This window comes from Garra rufa, chromosome 22 (assembly GCF_049309525.1).
Source record: "Garra rufa chromosome 22, GarRuf1.0, whole genome shotgun sequence".
Lineage (NCBI taxonomy): Eukaryota > Metazoa > Chordata > Actinopteri > Cypriniformes > Cyprinidae > Garra > Garra rufa.
Window position 1 is genome coordinate 30,851,829 of NC_133382.1, and position 24,839 is coordinate 30,876,667.

Sequence of the window (24,839 nt, forward strand, 5' to 3'; positions counted from 1 at the left end):
ATTTTCCCTTTACATTCTTTTATTTTACAGTTGCTTTTAAGATTTAATAAGTAGTCTGCATTCAGTCTAGTCAATATCTTCAAATTAATGAGCGCTGTAAAAGTTCAACTTTATTTTAAGAAACAGTCTCCTATTGATTCTTCCCAACAGAGAGTTTGGGGCCTGTTAGATTCAACACTATTGTTGATTTGCGTTAAAGCTTTTTCCTCTCCCAATGCAAATCAGTGGTGTTCTCCATTATTACTGAATGTTATCTGCTGATATTCACCAGAAAGGATAACACGCTGCAGGAGCCATCCTCTTCAAATGGTGCAAAGTTAGTGTGCTACAACTACAGACGGGTGACATGAGAGAAACTATAAGAGCATCCTGTTAAAAAAAAAAGAAGCTACCAAGACTACATCATGCTGGTTTAAATAGACTGAATGCATAAAGATAAGAGTAAGTGGAATAGAGTTGTGCACAGTGAGAGAGGAAGGAAGATGGAGTGACAGAACAACAAGAGGAGACGACGTGGTAGCAGTTTCTGCTGTATGAAGAAACAGTTTAGTTGTAGGTCCGACCTTTAACAGGAAACGCCAACTTCCGCACCCGAAATGAAACACAGCGCTTATAAACATGAGACGTTTGTGAAGACTCAACACTTGTGTACATTAAGGTTGACTGTTTGATGTAATAAAAGAAAGCTTTGAGCATCTGTCAAATACTCAACGTTGCTTGTGTTTAGGAGAGCTGAATAATCGGGTGAGGATTGACAAGTACAGCTGTAAAATATGGTACCAGTCCAAGATGGGGCATCCACACAAGGGGAAAATCTACTTCTTCCTCCTAAAGAGGTTAGTAAAATGCACGACTTTTTAAAAATCTGTATCTTTTTGGGTCAAAGCAATGTTTTCTTAAGCTTCCAGCAGTGGTAGTTGACACTGTCAACAGTGTCCTGCAGTGCTGTACTAAAACAATTTTAATTTTTTTTTACAATTCTTACAGAATCATTTCAGTGTTAGTGACCTCATATTCATTGAGAAACAACATTTGTACTTTTTAAAAAAAAAAAATTATTTGACACACTGCGGGACTCTTTTTAGTTATATTAATTGCTAAAAAGTCCAAAAACTTTGGTGACCAGTTAATCTAAAGTCTTGATGTTAAAACGTTTATATAAAATGGTTTCTCTTACAGGGCTGGTTTTGACATTTATTACGTAGTATAACATATTTTTCAGTAAAAAGTCTCTGTGAACCCAGAACATCCTAAACCCATGACGGTGGGTCACTATGATGGAGTTTCCTTATTGCTAATAATAAGGAAGTGCTGCAGAGACGATAGGCCAACTATCATGCATTTGCATGAGCATTTTCCATGTGGACACTTGTTAACTGATTACAAAAGGGTTTATGTGATATTATTTTAGAAATGATTCAAATTTTTCTAGATGTTTTATAGCCGTAAAAATAGGAACATAGTCAGCTATGAATAAAATTTTGTGTCTGAATACAACAAAGGTATTTGCGTGTACATTACCAGGCAAAAGGTTTTGGACAGTAAGATTTTTAATGCTTTTTTTTAAAAGAAGTCTCTTTTGCACACCAAGCCTGCATTTATTTGATCTGAAATACAGCAAAAGCAGTAATATTGTGAAATATTTTTACTACTTAAAATAACTGCTTTCTATTTTAATCTATTTTAAAATTAAATTTTTTTCTTTGATTTTCAGCATTATTACTCCAGTCACATGATCCTTCAGAAATCATTCTAATATGCTTATTTGCTGTTCAAAAACATTTTATTATTATTATTATTATTATCATTATTTAAAACAGTTGAGTACATTTTTTTCAGGAATTCTTTGATGAATAGAGATCCAAAGATCAGCATTTATCTGAAATGAAAAGGTTTTGTATACCATTCAAAATCTTGGAGTCAGTATAATTATTTTTATTATTTTTTAGGAAAGAAATTCATACTTTTATTTCACAAGGATGCTTTAGATTAAGACATTTACAATGTTACAAAAGATTTATATTCATCAAAAAAACCTGAAAAAATTCTACTCTTCTTCAGCTTTTTTTAACATAATATTAATAGTAATAAATGTTTTTTGAGAAACAAATCAGAATATTAGAATGATTTCTAAAGGATCATGTGACTGGAGTAATGGTGCTAAAATTTCGGCTTTGAAATCACAGGAATAAATTACATTTCAAAATATATTAGAAACAAAAAGAAAACAGTTATTTTAAATCTAAAAATATTTCAAAATTTACTTTGTACTTTGGATTAAATAAATGCAAGGCTTGGTGAGCAGAAGAGACTTCTTTAAAAAAAACCATTAGAAATCTTTTGACTGGTAGTGCAGAGTTTTCTATATCATTGTTAACACTCTGATGATTGCAGAAATGTTGCAGATTATATATTTATTATCACATACTTTCTTTTTTTATTTGTTTATATCTGTAGACCCACACTGAAAGTACAGGGTCCACTCGGATCAGACAGAGACAGGTACTGTATAAGTATTTATGCTTTCTTTCTTTCTGAATTTCTCTCAGAATTTCTGAATTTAATTGAAACTCTTCTTTCCCTCTTAGTCCTCCCCTGCACGGAGAATGGGGATGACCAGAAAACTGAACAGAAAAGTAAGGAATTATTCATTCTAAAATGTAAAAATTCTATTGATGTGGGTTCTATTTTTTAAAAGAAAGGCATTGTATTATGTAAACAATTTATCATATTTGCTACAATATAATTGAATCAACAGGATTTCAAAGACTCTGAGAACCCAGAGGAGAGTGAAAAGAGACGTAAAGAGAAGGAGGTAATGATTCAACAGAGACTGATAACTTCAAGTATTTTCCAGTGAGCTTTGTGGAATAATGGCTATTATTGTCTCTTCAGCTCAAACCGCTGTACAAAGAGGTTCTGTACACAATTACTCATATTTTAGGAAAAACACACACAAAAGAGCAATACAGTGCCAAGCAGTTACAAGACTATATCAAAGAGGTAACACACTTTTCTTGTGTATTTTACAGTATGGTTGTTATTTTAAAAATTGGGTCTTACATATTCATTCTCTGACAGGCATTCTCCATGACCGAGGATGAGCATAAAACCTTGAGTGAAAAAGTCCAGAGCATGCTGGTAAGAATAATGTCAAAGAATTTGTGTAATATAACATACATACGTACATCTATAAAGCATAATGTACAATCAGCCTGTCATTATTGAAAAATAAACCCGGACAGGGTGATCAAGATCCTTTATGTGTACGGAAAAGCATCTGTAAACTTGACAGACTGCAAGATCGCAAGAAAATCTTACCGCCTATAAACCACATGTAAAAAGCGGTTTAATGTTGTTGTTTATGTTGTTATTTATTTAATTACATAAGTACATTTCTCCACAACTATAGGCCCCGGTCTACTGCCTCATGGTTACGGTGAAACAAGCCAAGGGAATACTGGGGAAGGACATTAGTGGTATGATTTTATCTGCATTTTGTGTGTTGTTAATTTTACAGAATAGTATAAGAAACATACAAAAACACAACTACATTTTCAGGATTTTATCATACACTACCAGTCAAAAGTTTTTGAACAGGAAGATTTTGAAAGAAAGTCTCTTCTGCTCACCAAGCCTGCATTTATTTCATCCGAAGTACAAAAAAACAGTACAATTTTGAAATATTTTTACTATCTAAAACAATTGTTTTCTATTTGAATATATTTTAAAATGTCATTTATTTCTGTGATTTCAAAGCTGAATTTTTAGCATCATTACTCCAGTCAGATGATTCTTCAGAAATCATTCTAATCTGATTTGCTGCTCAAAAAACAAGTATTATTATTATTATTATTATGTTGAAAACAGTAGAATTTTTTCAGGGTTTTTTGATGAATAGAAAGTTCAGAAAAACAGCATTTATCTGAAATAAAAGTCTTTTGCAACATTATAAATGTCTTTATCATCACTTTTGATCCGTTTAAAGCATCCTTGATCAATTATACTGACTCCAAGCTTTTCAATGGTACAAAAGCTTTTTATTTCAGATAAATGCTAATCTTTGGATCTTTCTGTTCATCAAAGAATCCTGAAAAAAACCTACTCTGTTTAAAATATTGATATTAATAATAATAAGAACAAATGTTTCTTGAACAGCAAATCAGAATATTTTTCTGAGTAATGATGCTGAAAATGTACCTTTGATAACAAGAATAAATTACATTTTTAAATATATTCAAATAGAAAACAGTCATTTTAAATAGTTAAAATATTTCAAAATTTACTGTTTTTGCTGTACTTTGGATCAAATAAATGCAGACTTGGTGTGCAAAAGAGACTTTTTTTAAAAACATGACAAATCTTACTGTTCAAAAACTTTTGACTGGTAGTGTAACTATCCAGACAACCTCTACATGTACATGTATCTGCATTTCTCATAACAGGATACAGTGATCCATACTGTCTGCTGTCGATCCTTAATGAAGACAAGGAGTCACATGGTGGACCTCCAAATAAACCTCAGAAAGCAGTAGTTCGGGGTTCAGCTAAAGGGCAGGTGTTGCAAACCACCATAAAGAAACAGACACTCAACCCCATCTGGGACGAGACCTTCAAACTGTGAGTAGACATATCTTCTATGGTGAAAGTATTTGACCAGCTGTTTTTCCAACTTGTTGACTGATCGTTTTGTCTCAACACTTGCTGTTTTTTTATAGGGAATTTGAAGAAGTCCCAAATGCCAATTTCCACATTGAGATGTGGTGCGTGAAAAGAACTTGCTTTTTAATAAGAAATACTGACTGGATTGTACTGTATATTGTATAGTATGTTTTAATTCTAATCACCTCAATCATGTTTATTTTCAGGGACAAAGATGAAGAGGTGTCACTAGTGCAAAAATTTGACGAGTTTCGCACAAACATCCATGGACTTAAAAGGTCTAAAACATTTGAAGTATTTAAAATGATTCTTATAAATGGTGCTGACATTTAAATTCCAACTGTCTCTTCACAGGATGATAAAAGATGCAAAAAAAGAAAAAGGCCAGGATGATTTTTTGGGGAATGTTGTTCTAAAGCTGAAGGTATTTTGCATAACACTGGTTAATGCTCAACATTTTAATTTCCAGTTACCAGTTCTTACATCAGACACATACCGTTTTATGCCATATTTAAAGAAATATTGTAATATAACATATTATAATATAAAGTACAAAGATATCTCAGTCTCTCATATTCTGTTGCACGGCATGTGCTTCATATACCATATATGTATTGTGGGCAGGACCTGTATTGCACAGAAGACACATGGTATAACCTTGAGCCCCGAACAGAGACGTACCCAGACAGAGGACGGTGTCATCTTCAACTTAAATTCATTCATAAAGAGGTGAAACCTTTTTTTCTCTGGTATGAATCAGCAGGCCATCAACTTGTCCAGTACTTAAAAATTGTGTTTTTTATTTGGTTATATCCCATAAAGATCACCAAGGGATTTTCTACTGTGTTGCAAGATTTATTTTTTAAAGAAGTGTAATTTTAAAATATCTTCTAAAAAAAAGTGAAGTGCAACTGTGTGAATGACCAGGGCATGTGGCTTTATTTTCAGTTCATCTTGAACTGAATTTATGGAAAACTAATCCTAAATATCTATTCATTAGAATGTATGGGTTATTATCAGTAACTAAAAGTATTAAAACATTATTAATTGAAATAAATTATAAGTATTAGATTTAAGTTAAAGCAGTAAAATAACTAAATAAGAACTAATTCTAAAACTGAAATTAAATCTAAATGTCAATATTTAAGAAAAAAACTAATACAAATGACAAAAGCACATAAAATTGCAAAACTATATCTCAGTGTGGCAAAATTGTAAGATACAGTCAAACCAAAAACATTTCAGACACCTTTATTTACACAGTTTATTCGCTATAGTTTAGAAAATGGTAATCAAACATGACAAGACAACAGTTAAACTGTCGGAACAAATTCATATTGATAATGTCAGATAACTTTGATAAAAATATATGTAACAAAACGTGGTCAGGTCAAAGTGTCAAATAAAATTTTTCACAGGTTCACAGATTTTTATCAGTTTTACTGGTAGTCCACTGTATGAAGATTTTTTTTGTATAATATGTCACAGTTCATTACATAAACGAACTTACACTTACACTTGCAAAAAATATATATATATAAAAATCTAAAAATTATATCTGGTGTCTGAGTAATTTGAAAAACAATGAAAAAAGCATCTATTTATACAATGGTCTTGCCACCTTTGAAACATACCAAACCAGACATGAGCATTGCAAACCAACTATTATACTTAATATACTTCAAATAATTTATTTACTCGGGATTGTCTGAATGACAGATCTTTCATTCAAATTTAATTTGATTCATTTTTTTTTAAAGAGAGATGAGACCCTGAGTGCCGGACGGACTCCTTATGTGAACTACTGTGGCATCCTGCAGCAGTTTGTTCAAGCCCATATCTCTAAACAACAGGTACACATTTAATTAAAAGAGAATTTGTGAAAGCTTCTTTAAAAATGATGAAATATCTTAAACGGCCACTGGTTGTGTAAGCTTCAGCATCACTTCCTGATGCATACTGTCAATTTTTCTGCTTCTGTCTCAGCCTTTAATGCTACTCTATTCTCACCCTTCAGGACAGTAATCCGTGGAAGGGAGAGTTGTGTGGGGAGGGGACGGCCCTGCTTGAGCACTACGCCAACCAGAATGACATTTCACCTTTTCTTCAAGACTTGGCGTAAGAGCATGTCATACTGTACAGTACATCACACTTTAGAGATGAAACTGATCTGAAACCAAGACTGCAGATAGAATAAAAATAGCAGATCAGACAGTGTTGATTCTTTTTAGGGACAGTTTATTACAACATTTACACCCATGTACGTGTTTACACAACATGTACGATGATCAGCAGTGTCCACATGGTGTTTATATGTAATGAATGGACTACATGCAGATGGATTTAAATCTTTTTTGCATATGTGTGGGTTGTTTGTGGTGCTACACAGGAAGTGGGTGGCCTACAGCAAACTTTACCAAAGCCTGGAGGTGGACTCAACTGTGCTTTTCAAGCAGCTAACCAGTATAGAGTACCACTGGGACCAACAGGAACTCCCCTACATGCAGGTTGGTTTTTCATGCCTCTTTTTGCCACAGCTGTACATCAGTGGTTGTAGATGTACAGAATTATAAAAAAACTGCATGCACTGCATCACGAGCAGGGATGTTGCAAGTGTCACATGATGTTTGAGCAATTTATCACATAAATCATCAGTGTTGTGGGCTGATATCAAGTCATCAAGTCTCATCGTCATGCTGCGGTAAAGCTGAGCTGTTTTAGCTGTCACAAGGAAGCCAAACATTTTATCAGCAGCTAAAAAAGTTACAAATGTTGTTCTAGCCATTTTTGTCTTTCATGTATGTGTCTCTTTACTGTCCGTTTTGATCAATTTAAACGGGTAGTTCACCTAAAAATGAAAATGTACTTATTCACTCTTAAGTTAAGTTAAACCTCCATGAGCTTTTTTTTTTTTTTTTTTTTTTTACTTTTTAAAGAATATTCATAACCAAACTTGAGGGTGAATAAATGATTACAGAATTTTCATTTTGGGGTGAACTATCTCTTAAATGTATCCTTGCTTGAAAAAGAAAAAAAAGAAATACTGAACCCAGTTTTTTTAATGAGAATATATTTCAAACTAAGTGATTTTTTTAATGGATTGTGTGACACTCAAGATTGAAGTAGTGGCTGATAAAAATTCAGCCAGACTTTCAAGGGAATAATTTACATTTTAAAATAGAAAACACTTTAAAAAAACGCATTAAACGTGTTAAAAATGTTTGTGTACTAACAGAAACAGGAGCTAGGTGATTCTCTACATGGGTTTCTGCAGTATGGGCTCTGCTTAGTGTCCAAATACAGGGACATCTATCCCCCAACTCCTAAAACAACACCACGGCTACATACACTGCTCAGGTAACATGCACAAAACATAAGTTAGTGATCATTTATTTGTTTGTACATACAGTATCTCACAAAAGTTAGTACACCCCTCACATTTTAGCTAATTTTAGTGTATCTTCTCAAGGGACAATACTATAGAAATGAAACTTGGATAGTATAGTCAATGTGCAGCTTGTATAGCAGTATAGATTTACTGTCCTCTGAAAATAACTCAACATACAGCCTTTATTGTCTAAATAGCTGGCAACAAAAGTGAGTACACCCTAAGTGATTATAGCAGTGTGTTGTTTAACCATGCAATGCCACATGTCCTATTCATCATGTTAAGCTTTTTGTGTGCTCGACGGGACCATACAAACTTGTGTATCTTGTATTAGAGCAGCTAAAATTTGGTGCTTTAAGTACAATTCTCTCATACTGACCACTGGATGCTCAACATGGCACCTCATGGCAAAGAACTCTATGAGGATTTGAGAATTAGAATTGTTGCTCTCCACAAAGATGGCCAAGGCTATTAGAGGTTCAGTAACACCCTGAAACCGAGTTACACTACAGTGATCAGGGTCATACAGAGGTTTTCCAAGATGGGTTCCATTCGGAACAGACCTTGCAAGGGTCGATCAACAAAGTTGAGCACTCTTTGTGCGTCAAGTGCAGAACCTGGCTTCGAAAAACAGATGCATGAGGGCTGCCAGCATTGCTTTAAAGGTTGCAGAAGTAGAAGATCAGCTTGTCAGTGCTCAGACCATATGCTGCAAAACAGTTTGTTAAAGACAACCTGTCCAGGAGCATGAATTACTATAACCATGTCCTGTGGTCTGATGAGACTATAAGATAAACTTGTTTGGCTCAGATGGTGTCCAGCATGTGTGGTGATGCCCTGGAGAGGAGTACCAAGAAAATTGTGTCTTGCCTACAGTCCAGCATGGTGGTGGTAGCATCATGGTCTGGGGCTGCATGAGTGCTGCTGTTCATTGAGGGAAACATGGGTTTCATTATGTACTGTACATTCTAAAGCAGAACATGATGCCTTCCCTCTAGAAACTGGCCGAACGGCAGTTTTCCAACATGATAACGACCCCAAACACACCACCAAGATGACACCTGCCTTGTTGAGGAAACTGAAGGTAAAGGTAATGGGGTGGCCAAGTATGTCTCCAGACCTGAACCCTATTAAGCACCTGTGGGGCATCCTCTAGCATAAAGTGCAGAAGCACCATGTGTCTAACATCCAGCAGCTCCGAGATGTCATTATAGAGGAGTGGAAGAGGATCCCAGCAACAACCTGTGCAGTTCTGGTCAATTCAATGCCCAGGATGATTAAGGCAGTGCCAGATAACAATCGTGCTAACACAAAACATTGACACTTTGGACAAGTTCACTTAGGGTGTACTCACTTTTGTTGACAGCTATTTTGACATTAATGGCTGTATGTTGAGTAATTTTCAGGAGACACTAAATTTATACTGGAATACAAGCTGCACATTGACTACTCTTAAAAATAAGTTTAATTGAGAAGATATACTAGAATGGTTGCTGAAATGTGAGGGGTGTATTCACTTTTGTGAGATACTGTATATATTGTTTTCATGCAAAACTCTCATGAAGTATTTATGTATTTATGTTTTGGTTCATGTAGAGTTCTGGTTCAGATTTGTAAGACCCGAGCATTTCAGAAGCTCAATCCTGCTCAGTTTGACTTGCATGTTGAGGTCACAGATGCTGTTGTTGTGAGTAACAAAATATTATAAAAATGATTCAGTATATAGATATTACATGATACTGTACAGCCGTGGCCAAAAGTTTTGAGAATTACATAAATATTGGAAATTAGAACAATTTTTATAATAGCAATTTGCATATACTCCAGAATGTTATGAAGAGTGATCAGATGAATTGCATAGTCCTTCTTTGCCATGAAAATTAACTCAATCCCAAAAAAAAAAACTTTCCACTGCATTTCATTGCTGCCCTTAAAGGACCTGCTGAGATCATTTCAGTAATCGTCTTGTTAACTGGAGATCATTATGTCAGGCTGTTTGGGTTAGAATGGCAGACTTGACATGTTAAAAGGAGGGTGATGCTTGAAATCATTGTTCTTCCATTGTTAACCATGGTGACCTGCAAAGAAACGCGTGCAGCCATCATTGCGTTGCATAAAAATGGCTTCACAGGCAAGGATATTGTGGCTACTAAGATTGCACCTAAATCAACAATTTATAGGATCATCAAGAACTTCAAGGAAACATGTTCAATTCTTGTTAAGAAGGCTTCAGGGTGTCCAAGAAAGTCCAGCAAGCGCCAGGATCGTCTCCTAAAGAGGATTCAGCTGCGGGATCGGAGTGCCACCAGTGCAGAGCTTGCTCAGGAATGGCAGCAGGCAGGTGTGAGCGCATCTGCACGCACAGTGAGGCCAAGACTTTTGGAAGATGGCCTGGTGTCAAGAAGGGCAGCAAAGAAGCCACTTCTCTCCAAAAAAACATCAGGGACAGATTGATCTTCTGCAAAAAGTATGGCGAATGGACTGCTGAGGACTGGGGCAAAGTCATATTCTCCGATGAAGCCTCTTTCCGATTGTTTGGGGCATCTGGAAAAAGGCTTGTCCGGAGAAGAAAAGGTGAGCGCTACCATCAGTCCTGTGTCATGCCAACAGTAAAGCATCCTGAGACCATTCATGTGTGGGGTTGCTTCTCATCCAAGGGAGTGGGCTCACTCACAATTTTGCCCAAAAACACAGCCATGAATAAAGAATGGTACCAAAACACCCTCCAGCAGCAACTTCTTCCAACAATCCAACAACAGTTTGGTGAAGAACAATGCATTTTCCAGCACGATGGAGCACCGTGCCATAAGGCAAAAGTGATAACTATGTGGCTCGGGGACCAAAACATTGACATTTTGGGTCCATGGCATAGAAACTCCCCAGATCTTAATCCCATTGAGAACTTATGTCCAATCCTCAAGAGGCGGGTGGACAAACAAAAACCCACTAATTCTGACAAACTCCAAGAAGTGATTATGAAAGAATGGGTTGCTATCAGTCAGGATTTGGCCCAGAAGTTGATTGAGAGCATGCCCAGTCGAACTGCAGAGGTCCTGAAAAAGAAGGGCCAACACTGCAAATACTGACTCTTTGCATAAATGTCATGTAATTGTCGATAAAAGCCTTTGAAACGTATGAAGTGCTTGTAATTATATTTCAGTACATCACAGAAACAACTGAAACAAAGATCTAAAAGCAGTTTAGCAGCAAACTTTGTGAAAACTAATATTTGTGTCATTCTCAAAACTTTTGGCCACGACTGTAGTCACTGTACATCAGTTTTTTTAGCTTTATACAGTCAAACCACAATGTATTCAGACACCTTCAACATTTCTCACAATATCACAGTTGGTAAATGGTAATAAAAGAAAATGGTAATAAAATATGACAAGAACTCAGAGTTAAACTGTGTCAGAACAAATTCATCTTGATAATGTCAGATTATTTTTGGTTTGACTGTATGTGACTGTTTACATATTTAGTTGCCTAACACAAGTTTCTTTTCTCCCAGAATGGCACAGATGAGTGGTTTAACATCAAAAAAGGTTTACATCAACCCATGACCAAGGTGAGAAACTATGTAGATACTGACATTGATTTTATATGCATGTTTATTCCAGTAAATTTAGATGTGAGTTGAGGTTCTTAATAAGTGCTTTTTAAAAGGATCCGATAGAGACCATCAGCGCCCTCTCTCGGTTGATTGGAGAAGTGCAAGAAGACATTAGACTCAGTAAAGATGTCTGGAATAAGGTGTTTGTCAGGTAAGAATAATGAACTGTACATTTTAAAATGTAACGAATACATATATAATATCGTCTATAAGGTCTAGCTTCATTTTGGTTGTAATTTAGTCAGCTCATTAACTTCTAAACATTAAATTAATCTCTCTCTTTCCAGTGCTGTGCAGTTGGATGTTTTCACTGTGGTTTACCGAAAACTAGACTCTCTGGTGAGAATCAATAAAAACGACTGTGTATTTTTTCACTGCTCAGTCTTTTACTATGTTCAGTAGATCATCAGTTGTTCCTTGTTTGTGTCTCTGAACAGCTGGCTGATGAGTTAAGAGCTACTCTCTCTCTGATAGAGAATCAAATGGATCAGCCGCTGGCAAACAGCCTGTTTCCTGTGTATCTTACCTTGCAAGTCATCCACAAAGACAAAGCCTTCTTACAAAAAAGGTCAGTCCTACAATTAGCTGTATACATTATTTTGCGATGTTCTCAAAATCTGTTAAAATCTAAACCCAATGTACAGACTTCTTTAGCATCTAGGATAGTTCACCCAAAAATTAAAATGCACTCACACTCAGGCCATCCAAGATGTAGATGAGAATAAAGACGGATCCACTGTGGTGAATGAGAGTTCAAACAGCTGATAAAAACATCAAAATAATCCACACGTCTCCAGTCCATCAATTAAAAGCACAATATGTACTTTTTTTTTTTTATTAAAATATCCAAAAACCACTAGAACAGTGTTATATATTTTGTTGACTTACATTACTTGCTTACATTACTCCCTCATGTTTCCAGAGAAATAAGAATTTAAGTAGTGTAATTGTGCTGCCTGCCAATGATGTCAAACACCTTCAATTTTCGGTTTTATTGTGTAGAAAACATGGAAACACTAAAGACTATGCCTTTGTTTCATTGTTTGTTTTGAATATGCACTCTTCGGCGAAAATTACATATTGTGCCTTTAACATCTTATGATGTGAAATCCATCATTAAGGCATTTTAACTTTGAATTGGCGAGTCAATTAAGAGCAGATTTTTTTTTCTGGGTGAACTATTTTTTTTTATTCCTTTCTTTGGTGGAACAAAAAATAAGATATTTTGGCAACCAACTGGTTTTGTGTCCCACCGACTTTCATAGTATGGACAAAAAAAACTATGGAAGTCATTGGGACCCAAAAACTGTCAACAATATTCTTTAAGATATCATCTTTTGTGTTCCACAGAAAGAAAGAAAAAGTCATACAGGAACAGTTTTGAGTGGACTATCCCTTTAAACATGAAGTTTTGATTTCTCTTTTAGGGGGAAGTTACTGCAGCTCACAAGTTTCCATGAGGACTTCAGAGACGCTCTTCCATACTGGTTAAACAAAGCCTTTAGCACCACAATGGAGAGGGTGGAAAAAGCTGTGCAAGTGGATCAGGTAAGATGCTCTGAAACACTGTTCGGCACTTAAGGCATTTTTTTTTCTTTGTAAAAACTGTTAGAGAGACAGACTTGTAACCCAAAGGCGCCACAGCATTGGCTGCCCACTGCTCCGAGTGTGTGTGTAGTCACTACTGTGTGTGTGCACTTGGATGGGTTAAATGCAGAGCACAAATTCCGAGTATCGGTCACCATACTTGGCCACACGTCACAACCTTTCCTTCTTTCCTTCCTTCTTTCTTGTGAATTCTCAATAAGTAAATGATTAGTTCACTTCCAGAATTTTTTTTTTTATTATTTACAAACCCCTGTGTCATCCAAGATGTTCATGTCTTTCTTTCTTCAGTCAAAAAGACATTTGAGGAAAACATTCCAGGATTTTTCTCCATATAGTGGACTTCAGTGGGGATCAACAGGTTGAAGGTCCAAATTGCAGTTTCAAAGCATCTTCAAAGGGCTCTACACGATCCCAGCCTATGAATAAGGGTCCTATCTAGCAAATAATCAGTCTTTTTTTTTTTTATTAAAATGTATATACTTTTTAACCACAAATGCTTGTCTTGCACTTGCTCTGTGATGCTATTGGGAATCTTTACACATTGCCTAATCATGGAGGAAAAGTCATACATAGTTAGTTCTTTGTTTTTGTACTATGGTTCAGAAATGTAGGGTAGGGCGAGAAATCTCATTTTCTCCTCCAACTTTGACTGATATCGTTGTTTTACTTATTTATAAGGGCATTTGACATTCTTTGCACGTTCGCTTTGTAAACACTGGGTTGGTACTTCCGCCAACGTCACAAATATAAACGTCAAAAGTATATACTTTTTTTTTGTAGAAAATGATGGATTGTTTTGCTAGACAAGACCCTTAGTCCTCGGTTGGGATTGTGTAGCCCTTTGAAGCTAAATTGAAACTGCAATTTGGACCTTCAACCCATAGGCCACCATTGAAGTCCACTATATGAAGAAAAATACTGCAATGTTTTCCTCAAAAACTTTAATTTCTTTTCGACTGAAGAAAGAAAGACATGAACATCTTGGATTGCATGGGGGTGAGTAAATTATCAGGAAATTTTTATTCTGAAAGTGAACTAATTCTTTAAATAAAAATGAAAAAGGCTGGCTAATTTCACATTGTCTTAAAACTGAAGGGAGGTACACCCTCATTCTTTTTTTTTTTTTTCTCTCTTTTCTAGTTGCAGCCGCTGCAGACCGGAGGAGTTCCCATCAAGCACAGCTCTTCTGCAGTTGACATTGCAGCATGTTTGCATCCTGTTGCACAGCTCTGGGAACAGTTGAGCTGGCCTGACCCGGAGGAGGCCTTTATGCTTATGGTCAAACTCACAGAGGTACACACAAACACACACAAATTTCAGCATTTAATTGAATTGAGGGATGTATAAATTTGCATTGTGTGTTACAGGATGTGTGTAAGATCGCATCAACGTACTGTCAGATGCTGAAGGCTCGAGTGAAAGAGCTCTCTGTGGACTCAGATCGTGAAAGTGCTATAAAAATGGTGAGCTGATGATGATAATATGACACATTCATATTCACAGTACCTGCTGCTCAAAATCACATGCTAAATGTTCTTGCCTCTGGATAGTGGTTAGAAAACATGAGCCCTATTTGAACATGACTGGTTTTTGGTATAAGAAGTTCACTTCCAGAACAAAAATTTACAGATAATGTACTCACCCCCTTGTCATCCAAGATGTTTATGTCTTTCTTTCCAGAGTCGTAAAGAAATTATGTTTTTTGAGGAAAACTTTTCAGGAGTTTGAACTTCCAAAATGCAGTTTAAATGCGGCTTCAAACATGAGGGAGAAAATAAGATGGGTGTTTTACGACATACAATGACTGTCTTGAACTGGAAAAAACTGAGTTCAGGCAGAGCAAGACAAGATGAATGTTTGAGTTTAAAAAGTATATAAATTGTAATTTTAAAAAACAAACAAAAAACATTCTTTTTGCTAGATAAGACTTGTTTACAGCCACATTTGGGACAGTTTGAAGCTGCATTTAAACTGCATTTTGAAAGTTCAAACTCTGGGCACCATAGAAGTCCACTATATGGAGAAAAATCCTGAAATGTTTTCCTCAAAAAACATAATTTCTTTACGACTCTAGAAGGAAAGACAAACATCTTGGATGACAAGGGGGTGAGTACATTATCTGTCAATTTTTGTTCTTCAAAGTGAATTTCTCCTTTTAATTTATGTTTTGCTTCTATTCAAATCAAACACATCTATGTTAATGTTTGTTTGATTGGACCTTTTTATGATTAGTAATTTAATGCAAATATTTCTGTGTAAAATTATTGTTGGTTCAACTACTTACTGAAACAATTTTCACTCAAAAATTGCTAGTAAATTTTACAAGTAATTACAAAGAAAAGGCAAGTAACACATTGAATAAAATGTAAAATGTAAACTAACTAAAATTGAATTTTCTTGCAAAATGCACTACCGTCATCTTATTTACAACTTTGAGAAATCATTTTATGGTGTACATCCACCGCATATGAATACGGTTAGAAAGTGTTATAGATGTCTTTTTCACTTTTTATTGTCTTTTAAATGTGCATGAAAAATAACTTATCTGTTCTATATCTAGTTTATGTCTAAATAAAGTTGTAAATAAAACTAAATACTACTAGAAAATACTACTTAAACACTAGTTCTTTCAAAATTGTTATTTGCCATTTCTATGTAAATATTTGTGAAACTTACCACCAATTTCTGAGTGTTTAAAGCAGCTGATTTGACATTTTCAGTGTGGTATACCTGATGTAATAAATGTGTGGTCTTTACCTTTGCATTGTGTTGTAGCTTGATCATCTGCATGTTTGACAGTAACCCCTCATGGTTTATGTATATTTAGCTGTGCGTGGTGGTGAACGATCTAGAGCATCTGCACACCGTTTTGACACGTCTACCGCAGCAGCTAAACTGGGCCGGGCTCCGGGAACGGACACGACACGTGATTGGAGATACTCAGTTTCAGAACACGCTTCCATCACAGCTGCAACACACCCAGTCCGCCCTGAACCGAGAGATCCGCTCTGCAGTTGAAACACTCGGGAAGAAGGTACCATAACTGTCATTACATCAGCTGTATCAATTGAACATTCCATTTGTGTCATTTTATACTTTTCTCAAAGTATGATGGGAATAATCTGCTTTAAAATCCTAAAAATCAGCCACACCAGAAAGGTTCTCAGAAATGTTTCATGACATGATTACAGTTGCTTTTTTGCTGAAGAGAAAAACAGGTAGTGTTAACCTCTCACATCTATAGTACATGAGCTCTTCCTGATATGGTGCAATGATGCAGTTTCACAACAAGCAGAACACATATTTTACTGTTTCTTGGGTAACACTGTTTCTTAGTAGACTGTCTGCTTAATATCTGCTAACACTTTATTTGAATGGTCCCCCAAAAATCATTCTACTTACTAAAAGTAACTTTGCAAGTACATGTCAATGTATTCTACTAAACTATCAGATTTTGAATGTTTTTTAAAGAAATCTCTTCTGCTCACCAAGCCTGCATTTATTTGATCCAAAGTACAGCAAAAACAGTAATATTTTAAAATATTTTTTACTATTTTAAAACAACTTTTCTATTTGAATATATTTTAAAATGTAATTTATTCCTGTCATCAAAGCTAAAATTTCAGCATCATTACTCCAGTCTTTTGTGTTACATGATTTTGGGAAAGAAATGATAGAAATTAATACTTTTAGCAAGGATGCTTTAAAATGATCAAAAGATGATGAAGACATTAATACTGTTACAAAAGATTTTTATTTTAGATAAATGCTGTTCTTCTGAACTTTCTATTCATCAAAGAAACCTGAAAAAAATCTACTCAGCTTTTTTAACATAATAATAATGTTTTTTGAGCAGAAAATCTGAATATTAGAATGATTTCTGAAAGATCATGTGACTGGAGTAATGATGCTACAAAATTCAGCTTTGAAATCACAGGAATAAATTAAATTTTAAAATATATTCAGATAGAAAACAGTTATTTTAAATAGTAAAAATATTTCAAAATTTTACTGTTTTGCTTTACTTTGGATAAAATGAATGCAGGCTTGGTAAGCAGAAGAGACTTCTTTAAAAAACATTAAAGATCTTTGTCAAAAGTTTTTAAACAGTAAGATTTTTGATGTCTCTTCTGCTCACCAAGCCTGCATTTATTTGAGCAAAAACAGTTAAATTTTTAAAATATTTTTTACTATTTAAAAAAAACTTTTCTATTTGAATATATTTTCAACTGTAACTTATTCCTGTGGTCAAAGCTAAATTTTCAGCATCATTACTCCAGTCTTTAGTGTCACATGATTTTGGGAAAGAAATGAGAGAAATTCATACTTTTATTTAGCAAGGATGCTTTAAAATGATCAAAAAATGATAAAGACTTTTACAAAAGATTTTGATTTCAGATAAATGCTGTTATTCTGAACTTTCTATTCATCTGAACTTTTTTTTAACATAATAATAATAATAATAATAATAATAATAATAAATATTTTTTGAGCAGCAAATCAGAATATTAGAATAATTTCTGAAAGATCATGTGCCTGGAGTAATGATGCTACAAAATTCAGCTTTGAAATCACAGGAATAAATTAAATTTTAAAATTATTTTAAATAGAAAACAATCAAATGGATCAAATAAATGCAGGCTTGGTGAGCAGAAGAGACTTTCTTTCAAAAACATTCAAAATATTACAGTTCAAAAACTTTTGGCTGGTAGTGTAACTGTTACTCAGTTCTACTAATATTCTGAGAGTTAGTTGACATGTAGTTGCAAAATTACTTTTAGTTCCTAGATCTAAAATAGAATTGAAATAAAGTATAACCATTTCTTGTCTCTCTTTTTAGTTAAACACAGACATTGAGACACATGTTCGCAGCATGTCTTCACGTCAAAGGCTTCCCTCCCGATCTACAGAAGACGTAAGGGATATATTTTTTACTTTTATCGCCTTGAGGCATGAAATTACATTTTTCGAAACCATTGCAACACTCTCTGACTCTCTTATCTCCAGGCCGTGGCTCCTTTGATGAAATATCTTGAGAAAGAACTGAAGTATATGAATGAGAATTTGGTTCAGGAGAATTTTAATAGGTATCATGACAGAAATCTGTACATTTTCTGATTGTGTTACTGTAGTTGATCAGCCTTCATGATATTTTTTATTTGTCTTATACAGTCTTCTCACTCCGTTGTGGATTAACTCGGTTAAGATTCTGCATCAGGTGTCTTTGCAGGAGGACAGTAACCTGGTTTACTTTCAGAGATTACTATACACACTGCAGGTTAGTTGTTCAGCCTAATGCTGAATATTACACTTTAGCATGGAACTGGTTTCATACTATTTGTGATAGAGACACAAATGATGCCTTAAATAGTGTGGTCCACTTATTAATACATTACAAAGCAATGCCTTGCAATCACCTTATATTTTATGTTTTGTTTAGAAATGTACTTTTATGTCTTTGTTCTCTGACAGTGCTTAGAACAGTGTTTTCATGCTGAAGGGAATGGACTTTCTCTTGAAACACTACATACTGAGGAATATAAGGTCAGTGTTATTGTTTTACGATCGTCACATGTTGGTTTTTCTTCTGTTTAATTCACATTCAAATATGTGTATTTGATTTTTGTTTTCTCAGACGCTACGGGCAAACCTGACACAAAACTCTTTAACCTGTAATGAGCTGATAGAGAAGTTCTTTGAGAGAAAAGTGTGGGAACAGGTGAGGAAATCGCTCAGATCAGGAAATCACCCATAAGACCCAGCGAAGTGTTACTGACATGGATTTGTTTGGATTTCCCACAGAAAGTGTTTAATGGAGAGAAATACGGAGCTGTTACTCTCATCACTTCATACAAGCGCTCAGAGAACAAACTGCATGTTGAGGTTCTCAATGCCGTCAATTTAATTCCTCTTGACTCAAATGGTGAGAAAACAAACACATTTTATTCTATGCTTGTTAGTCTAAAAAACAAACAAACAAGAAATTGATAGATGTGACCCTGAACCACAAAACCAGTCATAAGAGTCAATTTTTTAAATTGAGACAATCTGAAAGCTGAATTAATAGACTTTCCATTGGTGTATGTTAGGAGAGGACAATATTTGGCTGAGATGCATCTATTTGAAAATCTGGAATCTGAGGGTGCAAAAAAAATCATAATATTGAGAAAATCGCCAAATGAAAAGTTGTCCAAATGAAGTACTTAGCAATGCATATTACTTATCAAAAAAATAAGTTTTGATATATTTATGGTAGGAAATTTACAAAATATCTTCATGGACCATGATCTTTACTTAATTTTAGGGATGCACCAAATTGAAAACTCTTGGCCGAAGCCGAATAAAATTAAACCCTGGGCCAAAGGCCGATAACCGAACACGGTTTTTCGTGTTTTTTCCTCCATGTATTTTCCTTTTTTTCACTATTGCATAAATTAAATAGCTAAAATGAGCTTTTTACAGTTTTGTCTTGCTTTTAAAAATAAAAATCTATTAAAAATCAAAAGAACAATTAAAAAATATTTACTTAACACTGAACATTTTTAACATTCTAGTAGTCATTATAGCCTACCAACAAAGCACAATTTAATTTAAAATTAATAAGGTAGTAAAATAATATTCTTTGGCCATTATAAGACCCCCTTCTTGAATCAGGCATGTTTTTTTTTAAATGTACAAATAAATGCAGCCTTGCTGAGCAAAGGAAAATGTTATAGTAAATGTATTGATAGAGCTGATAGAGTCTTACTTTTTTATTTACTTACTTATTTTATTTTACAGAACAACAGTAAAATTACTATTATTATTAATGCTAACATTTATAAATGTTGACTTTTATTTTGGTGGAAACCCACAAGAAGACCTCTGCCTTTTCATTTATTTTGGTTGCTGAACATTTGGTGCATCCCTACTTAATATCCTAACAATTTTAAAAAGAAAAATCGATCATTTTGAACAATAAAATGGATTGTTGGCTGTTGCTACAAATATATATAATCCATGCTGGTTTTGTGGTCCAGGGTCACAAATCAAGAGCGAGTAGGTCTTGAAACTGTGGTGCGTTGACACTGACAACACTTAAAATTATCTGAATATCATTGCATTATAAAGATCAGAATTGCCAACTTTGTGCCTCATCGCTGTTGAGTCTCTGAAACTGGATTGTTTTGTCCATTACAGGTTCCAGTGACCCTTTCGTTCAGCTGTCTCTAGAACCAAGGCATGTGTTCTCTCAAGTAGAACCGCGATCCACCAAAATCAAGAACTGCGATCTCAACCCGTTGTTCGAAGAGTCCTTTGAATTGTATGTAAACGTGCAGTTTCAGTTCACTTTTTGAATCCAAAGTCACACAACAAGCCATCTTTTCTCAAAGCTCCCACCTACTAGATTATTAGAACAGGATAAAAAAAAAAAATACAAAGAATGAAATGGATAAAGCATGAAAGCTAATTTCCACCATGGAATTTAAAAAATAAAAAAGTAGTGATGGTAAGTTGATTAATCGCATCCAAAATAAAAGTTTGTTTGCATAATATATTAGTGATACGGTGTATATTTAAGTAATATATGTAATATATTTATATATAATATAAATTATGTATGAATATGAATATATTTATACATGTAAATATATACAAGCTTTTATTTTGGATGTGATTAATCGCGATTAATCACGATTAATCGATTTGACAGCACTAAAATAAAGGTAATTGCAACTTTATCACACAATTCTGGATTTTTCCCCACAGTTCTGAGTTTATGGGCTGTATTTATTTAGTGTGCGTATGCTCAGATTTGATCTTAAATTCATGCTAGCGCTCATATTTGTAAAAACTTTGACGTTGAAAAACGTCACGTCAGGGTCCGAGCAGACATACAAACTTTTTCTTGCCGGAACACTACAAGCTGTTCTTGCAGCTCGCTACTATATTTTGCTACTATATTTTTCATTTGCGATTCATAGATTTCACATCTGAAAGAGACGCATATGTGCGTTTCACACGTGTCTTTAAGAGATGCTCGTAAGACCATATTTAGGATGCTTTTTATAAATAAGGCCCTATATCTCACAATTCAGACTTTTTCTTGCAATTCTGAGGGAAAAAAATCACAGTTGTGAAACTTTGACATGCAACTATGACATATAAACTTGTATTTTAAGAAGAAAAGTTGAGAATTGCGTGATACAAACTCGCAATTGTGGGAAAAAGTCAAAATTGTAAAAAAGTAAGACGAGTACTGTACCTTTTTTATTCTATGGCAGAAACAAAGAAAACAAAAATAGAACTAAGAGATGTTAAGTCACAATTATGAGAAAAAGTGAGAATTGTGAGATAGAAACTCACAATTTCAATGAAAAAAAAAAATAGAATTGTAAGATAAGAAGCCACAATTTTAAAGAAAGAAGAAGAAATGGAATCATGAGATTAAAAAGTTGCAGTTACCGTTGTTATTTTTATTCTTTACTTCAAAATGTTCACACATTAATACAAACCACACACTCAAATAATCACACACACATTCTTTCAAAACTTCATGACACACAAATTTCCATTTTCTAGCTCTCTTGTTGTGGAAACCCAAATTAAGGGATGAGATGGCTGTTTTTTTTAGATTGTTGATTATGGTTGTAATGCTGTTTCTGTCTTCTGGGGGGCAGTAACATTTCATTAAATCAGTGCCAGTCTCCTGGAGCATGTCTGATGGTGACAGTGCTGGATCATGACACTTTGAGAAGTGATGACTTCGAAGGAGAGGCGTTCCTCTCTCTTAAAGGAGTGCCAGGAGTCGGAGGCGGACAGAATAATCCCACACCCGCACAGATCCGCTTACCTTTGACGCACCCCAAACCTAACAGTAGGTCACTCTCTGTTATATACACAACATTTAGTGTTTTATGAAACAAATCATATGTACTGTTTATGTAAAATTGGTAACATTTAAAAAAAAAAAAAAAACTAGTGTTAATTTTGTTATTCCTTTTATATTATTTTCTTTTATGAAACTTTATTAAATAAGGACATAAAATTGTTCAGAACTGACAGTAAAAACATAATGTTAGAAAAAGATTTCTATTTCATATAATTGCTGTTCTTTTGAACTTTCTATTCATCAAAGAAACAAGAAAAAATTCAGAATTGCGAGTTTGTATCATGCAGTTCTGAGAAAAGTCTGAATTGCGAGACGTAAAAAAAATCTGATTTGCTGGTTTATCTCACAATTCTGACTTTATAACATGCAATAGCAATTTTATATCTCATAATTCTAAGAAAAAAATCACAATTGCTGGTTTATATCTCACAATTCTGACTTCATAACATGCAATTGCAAGTTTATCTCAATAATTAAAAAAAAGTCAGAATTGCGAGTTTATATCTCACAATTCTAACTTTATAATACGCAATTGCAAATATATATCTCATAATTCTGAGAAAAAGTGAGAATTGCAAGAAAAAAGTCAGAATTGTGAGTTTATATCTCACAATCCCCCGAAAAAAAAGTCAGAATTGTGAGTGTGTGTGTATATATATCACAATTCTAACTTTATAATACGCAATTGCAAATATGTGACCCTGGACCACAAAACCAGTCTTAAGTCACTGGGGTATATTTGTAGCAATAGCCAAAAATACATTGTATGGGTCAAAATTATAGATTTTTCTTTTATGCCAAAAATCATTAGGAAATTAAGTAAAGATCATGTTCCATGTTCATTTTTAGTAAAATTTCTACTATAAATATATCAAAATGTAATTTTTGATTAGTAATATGCATTAAGAACTTAATTTGGACAACTTTAAAGGTGATTTTCTCAGTATTTAGATTTTTTTTGCACCCTTAGATTTCAGATTTTCAAATAGATGTATCTCAGCCAAATATTGTCCTATCCTAACAAACCATATATCAATAGAAAGCTTATTTATTGAGCTTGTCATTTATTTCATATGATGTATACATCTCAGTTTTGTAAAATTTAACCTTATGACTGGTTTTGTGGTCCAGAGTCACATATATATCTCATAATTCTGAGAAAAAGTGAGAATTGCAAGAAAAACGTCAGAATTGTGAGTTTATATCACAATTCTCATAAAAAAAGTCAGAATTGCGATTCTAACTTTATAACATGCAATTGCAAATATATATACAGTATTTAAATTCTATGAAAAAAGTCAGAATTGTGAAAAAAGAATTGCGAGTGTATATATCTCAATTCTGAATTCATAACAAATAATTGCGAGATGTAAACTCGTCAGAATTGTTTTTTGTTTTTTTTTTGGCGGAAATGGATTTTCAACATTGATTATAATCATGTTTTTTGATCATGTGGCATTCAAGACTATAGAAACCCGTTTCCTCCACTCAATAAAAAAATGAAATGGGCAACTTTTTTTCTGCAGAATTATGAAATATAAACTCAATTGCGACTGTTTTTCTCTAAATTGGGTGACAAACTTGCAATTTTGAGAAATAAAGTCTGAATTGCGAGACACAAACTCTCAATTCTTTTTTCCTCAGAATTGTAAGTTTATATCTTGCAACTCTTACTTTTTTATATGACCGTATGCCATCTCTGTTTTCATAGGTGAAAATACCCTGAAGTTACTTGAGGCCAGGAAAGGTGAAAGAGAAGCTCAGGCCTTCGTTAAATTACGCAGACAAAGAGAAAAGAAGTCTCAGGAAATCTAAAAAGACAAAAAGATGTACGAAAACGACCGAAGTAACATTATATTCCCTTTTCTGTCTATTTGTTATATTATTTAATGTAGAGTCTTTTTAATTATTGTAAGGAAGTGTAATGATGATATTATTGTTATTAAAAAATAAACATGCAACATTTTCATCCAAAAATATACATTTGTTTATTGTCTTTTACAAAATCAGACTGAAACACTGTGTATGAACAAAACTGAGCAGGTGATTTCTGAATTCACAGTGAAGCTCTGTTTCAAAGGAAGTCATCCCATATAACTCTGCCTTCAAACTGAATTCAAATAAAATCATCCAAATAAATCAGTCAAGCCCTCTTCTGACAGCCTTAGCTTATGACTGCTCTTATGTTTGCTAATCAGTGCACACGAATTATCCTCTTCTCTTTCTTCAAACGCCTCTACGTGAATGGATAAAGCTGCAGTTGGGAACGTGCTGTTGGTTTAGTAAACAGGCAAATCATTCAATCAATGCATTAAATAAAATATGCACATTACATAAAAGAGTGTTTACTTTGACTCTTTAAAAAAAAAATCCTGAGAATGAAAAGCTGCAAAACCGTATTTTTTTTATTTTGCTTTATAGCAGTTCCCTGGAATCTTTAAAAAAAGCCTATAAATGTAATTGTAAATTTCCTATACAGCTACTAACTATACTAATCTGTATTATGAAATCTCCCCATGTCTGGAAAACAAATGTCATTTTCAGCTGCACTGAAGACTGCATTTCTACTGTAAACATTTCAGAATGTTCTGGAAAGACATTCCGCATTTCAACTTTAATGTATTTTAAAAAAAAACTAATAGGATTGTCTTACTATATATGTATGTGTGTGTGTGTGTGTTATGATTCTCTATAAA

The 24,839-nt window shown here is 34.2% G+C and overlaps 1 protein-coding gene across 1 annotated transcript; it reads left to right on the forward strand.

The window, feature by feature from the left end:
- Positions 1–613: 613 nt before the first annotated feature.
- Positions 614–23,993, forward strand: unc13d (unc-13 homolog D (C. elegans)). The gene is made up of 34 exons (XM_073828192.1): positions 614–836; positions 2,458–2,502; positions 2,589–2,636; positions 2,759–2,815; positions 2,896–3,003; positions 3,082–3,141; positions 3,413–3,479; positions 4,446–4,620; positions 4,719–4,763; positions 4,869–4,940; positions 5,017–5,086; positions 5,287–5,391; positions 6,423–6,515; positions 6,680–6,780; positions 7,052–7,169; positions 7,898–8,019; positions 9,647–9,737; positions 11,562–11,618; positions 11,717–11,814; positions 11,951–12,002; positions 12,101–12,231; positions 13,091–13,211; positions 14,412–14,564; positions 14,639–14,734; positions 16,099–16,305; positions 18,112–18,186; positions 18,279–18,358; positions 18,444–18,549; positions 18,744–18,815; positions 18,907–18,990; positions 19,074–19,194; positions 20,451–20,574; positions 21,932–22,128; positions 23,855–23,993. Exons 1-34 carry the CDS (start codon positions 774–776, stop codon positions 23,956–23,958), a joined length of 3,318 nt encoding a protein of 1,105 aa, XP_073684293.1. The 5' UTR covers positions 614–773; the 3' UTR covers positions 23,959–23,993.
- Positions 23,994–24,839: the final 846 nt, after the last annotated feature.

What these genes read in the sequence shown, in the direction of transcription:
- unc13d (XM_073828192.1), top strand. Translation starts at nt 774, where the DNA reads ATGGTACCAGTCCAAGATGGGGCATCCACACAAGGGGAAAATCTACTT. An exon ending in TGGGACGAGACCTTCAAACT is followed by an intron (nt 4,621 to 4,718) that starts GTGAGTAGACAT and finishes GTTTTTTTATAG; the next exon opens with GGAATTTGAAGAAGTCCCAA. An exon ending in ACCGAAAACTAGACTCTCTG is followed by an intron (nt 12,003 to 12,100) that starts GTGAGAATCAAT and finishes GTCTCTGAACAG; the next exon opens with CTGGCTGATGAGTTAAGAGC.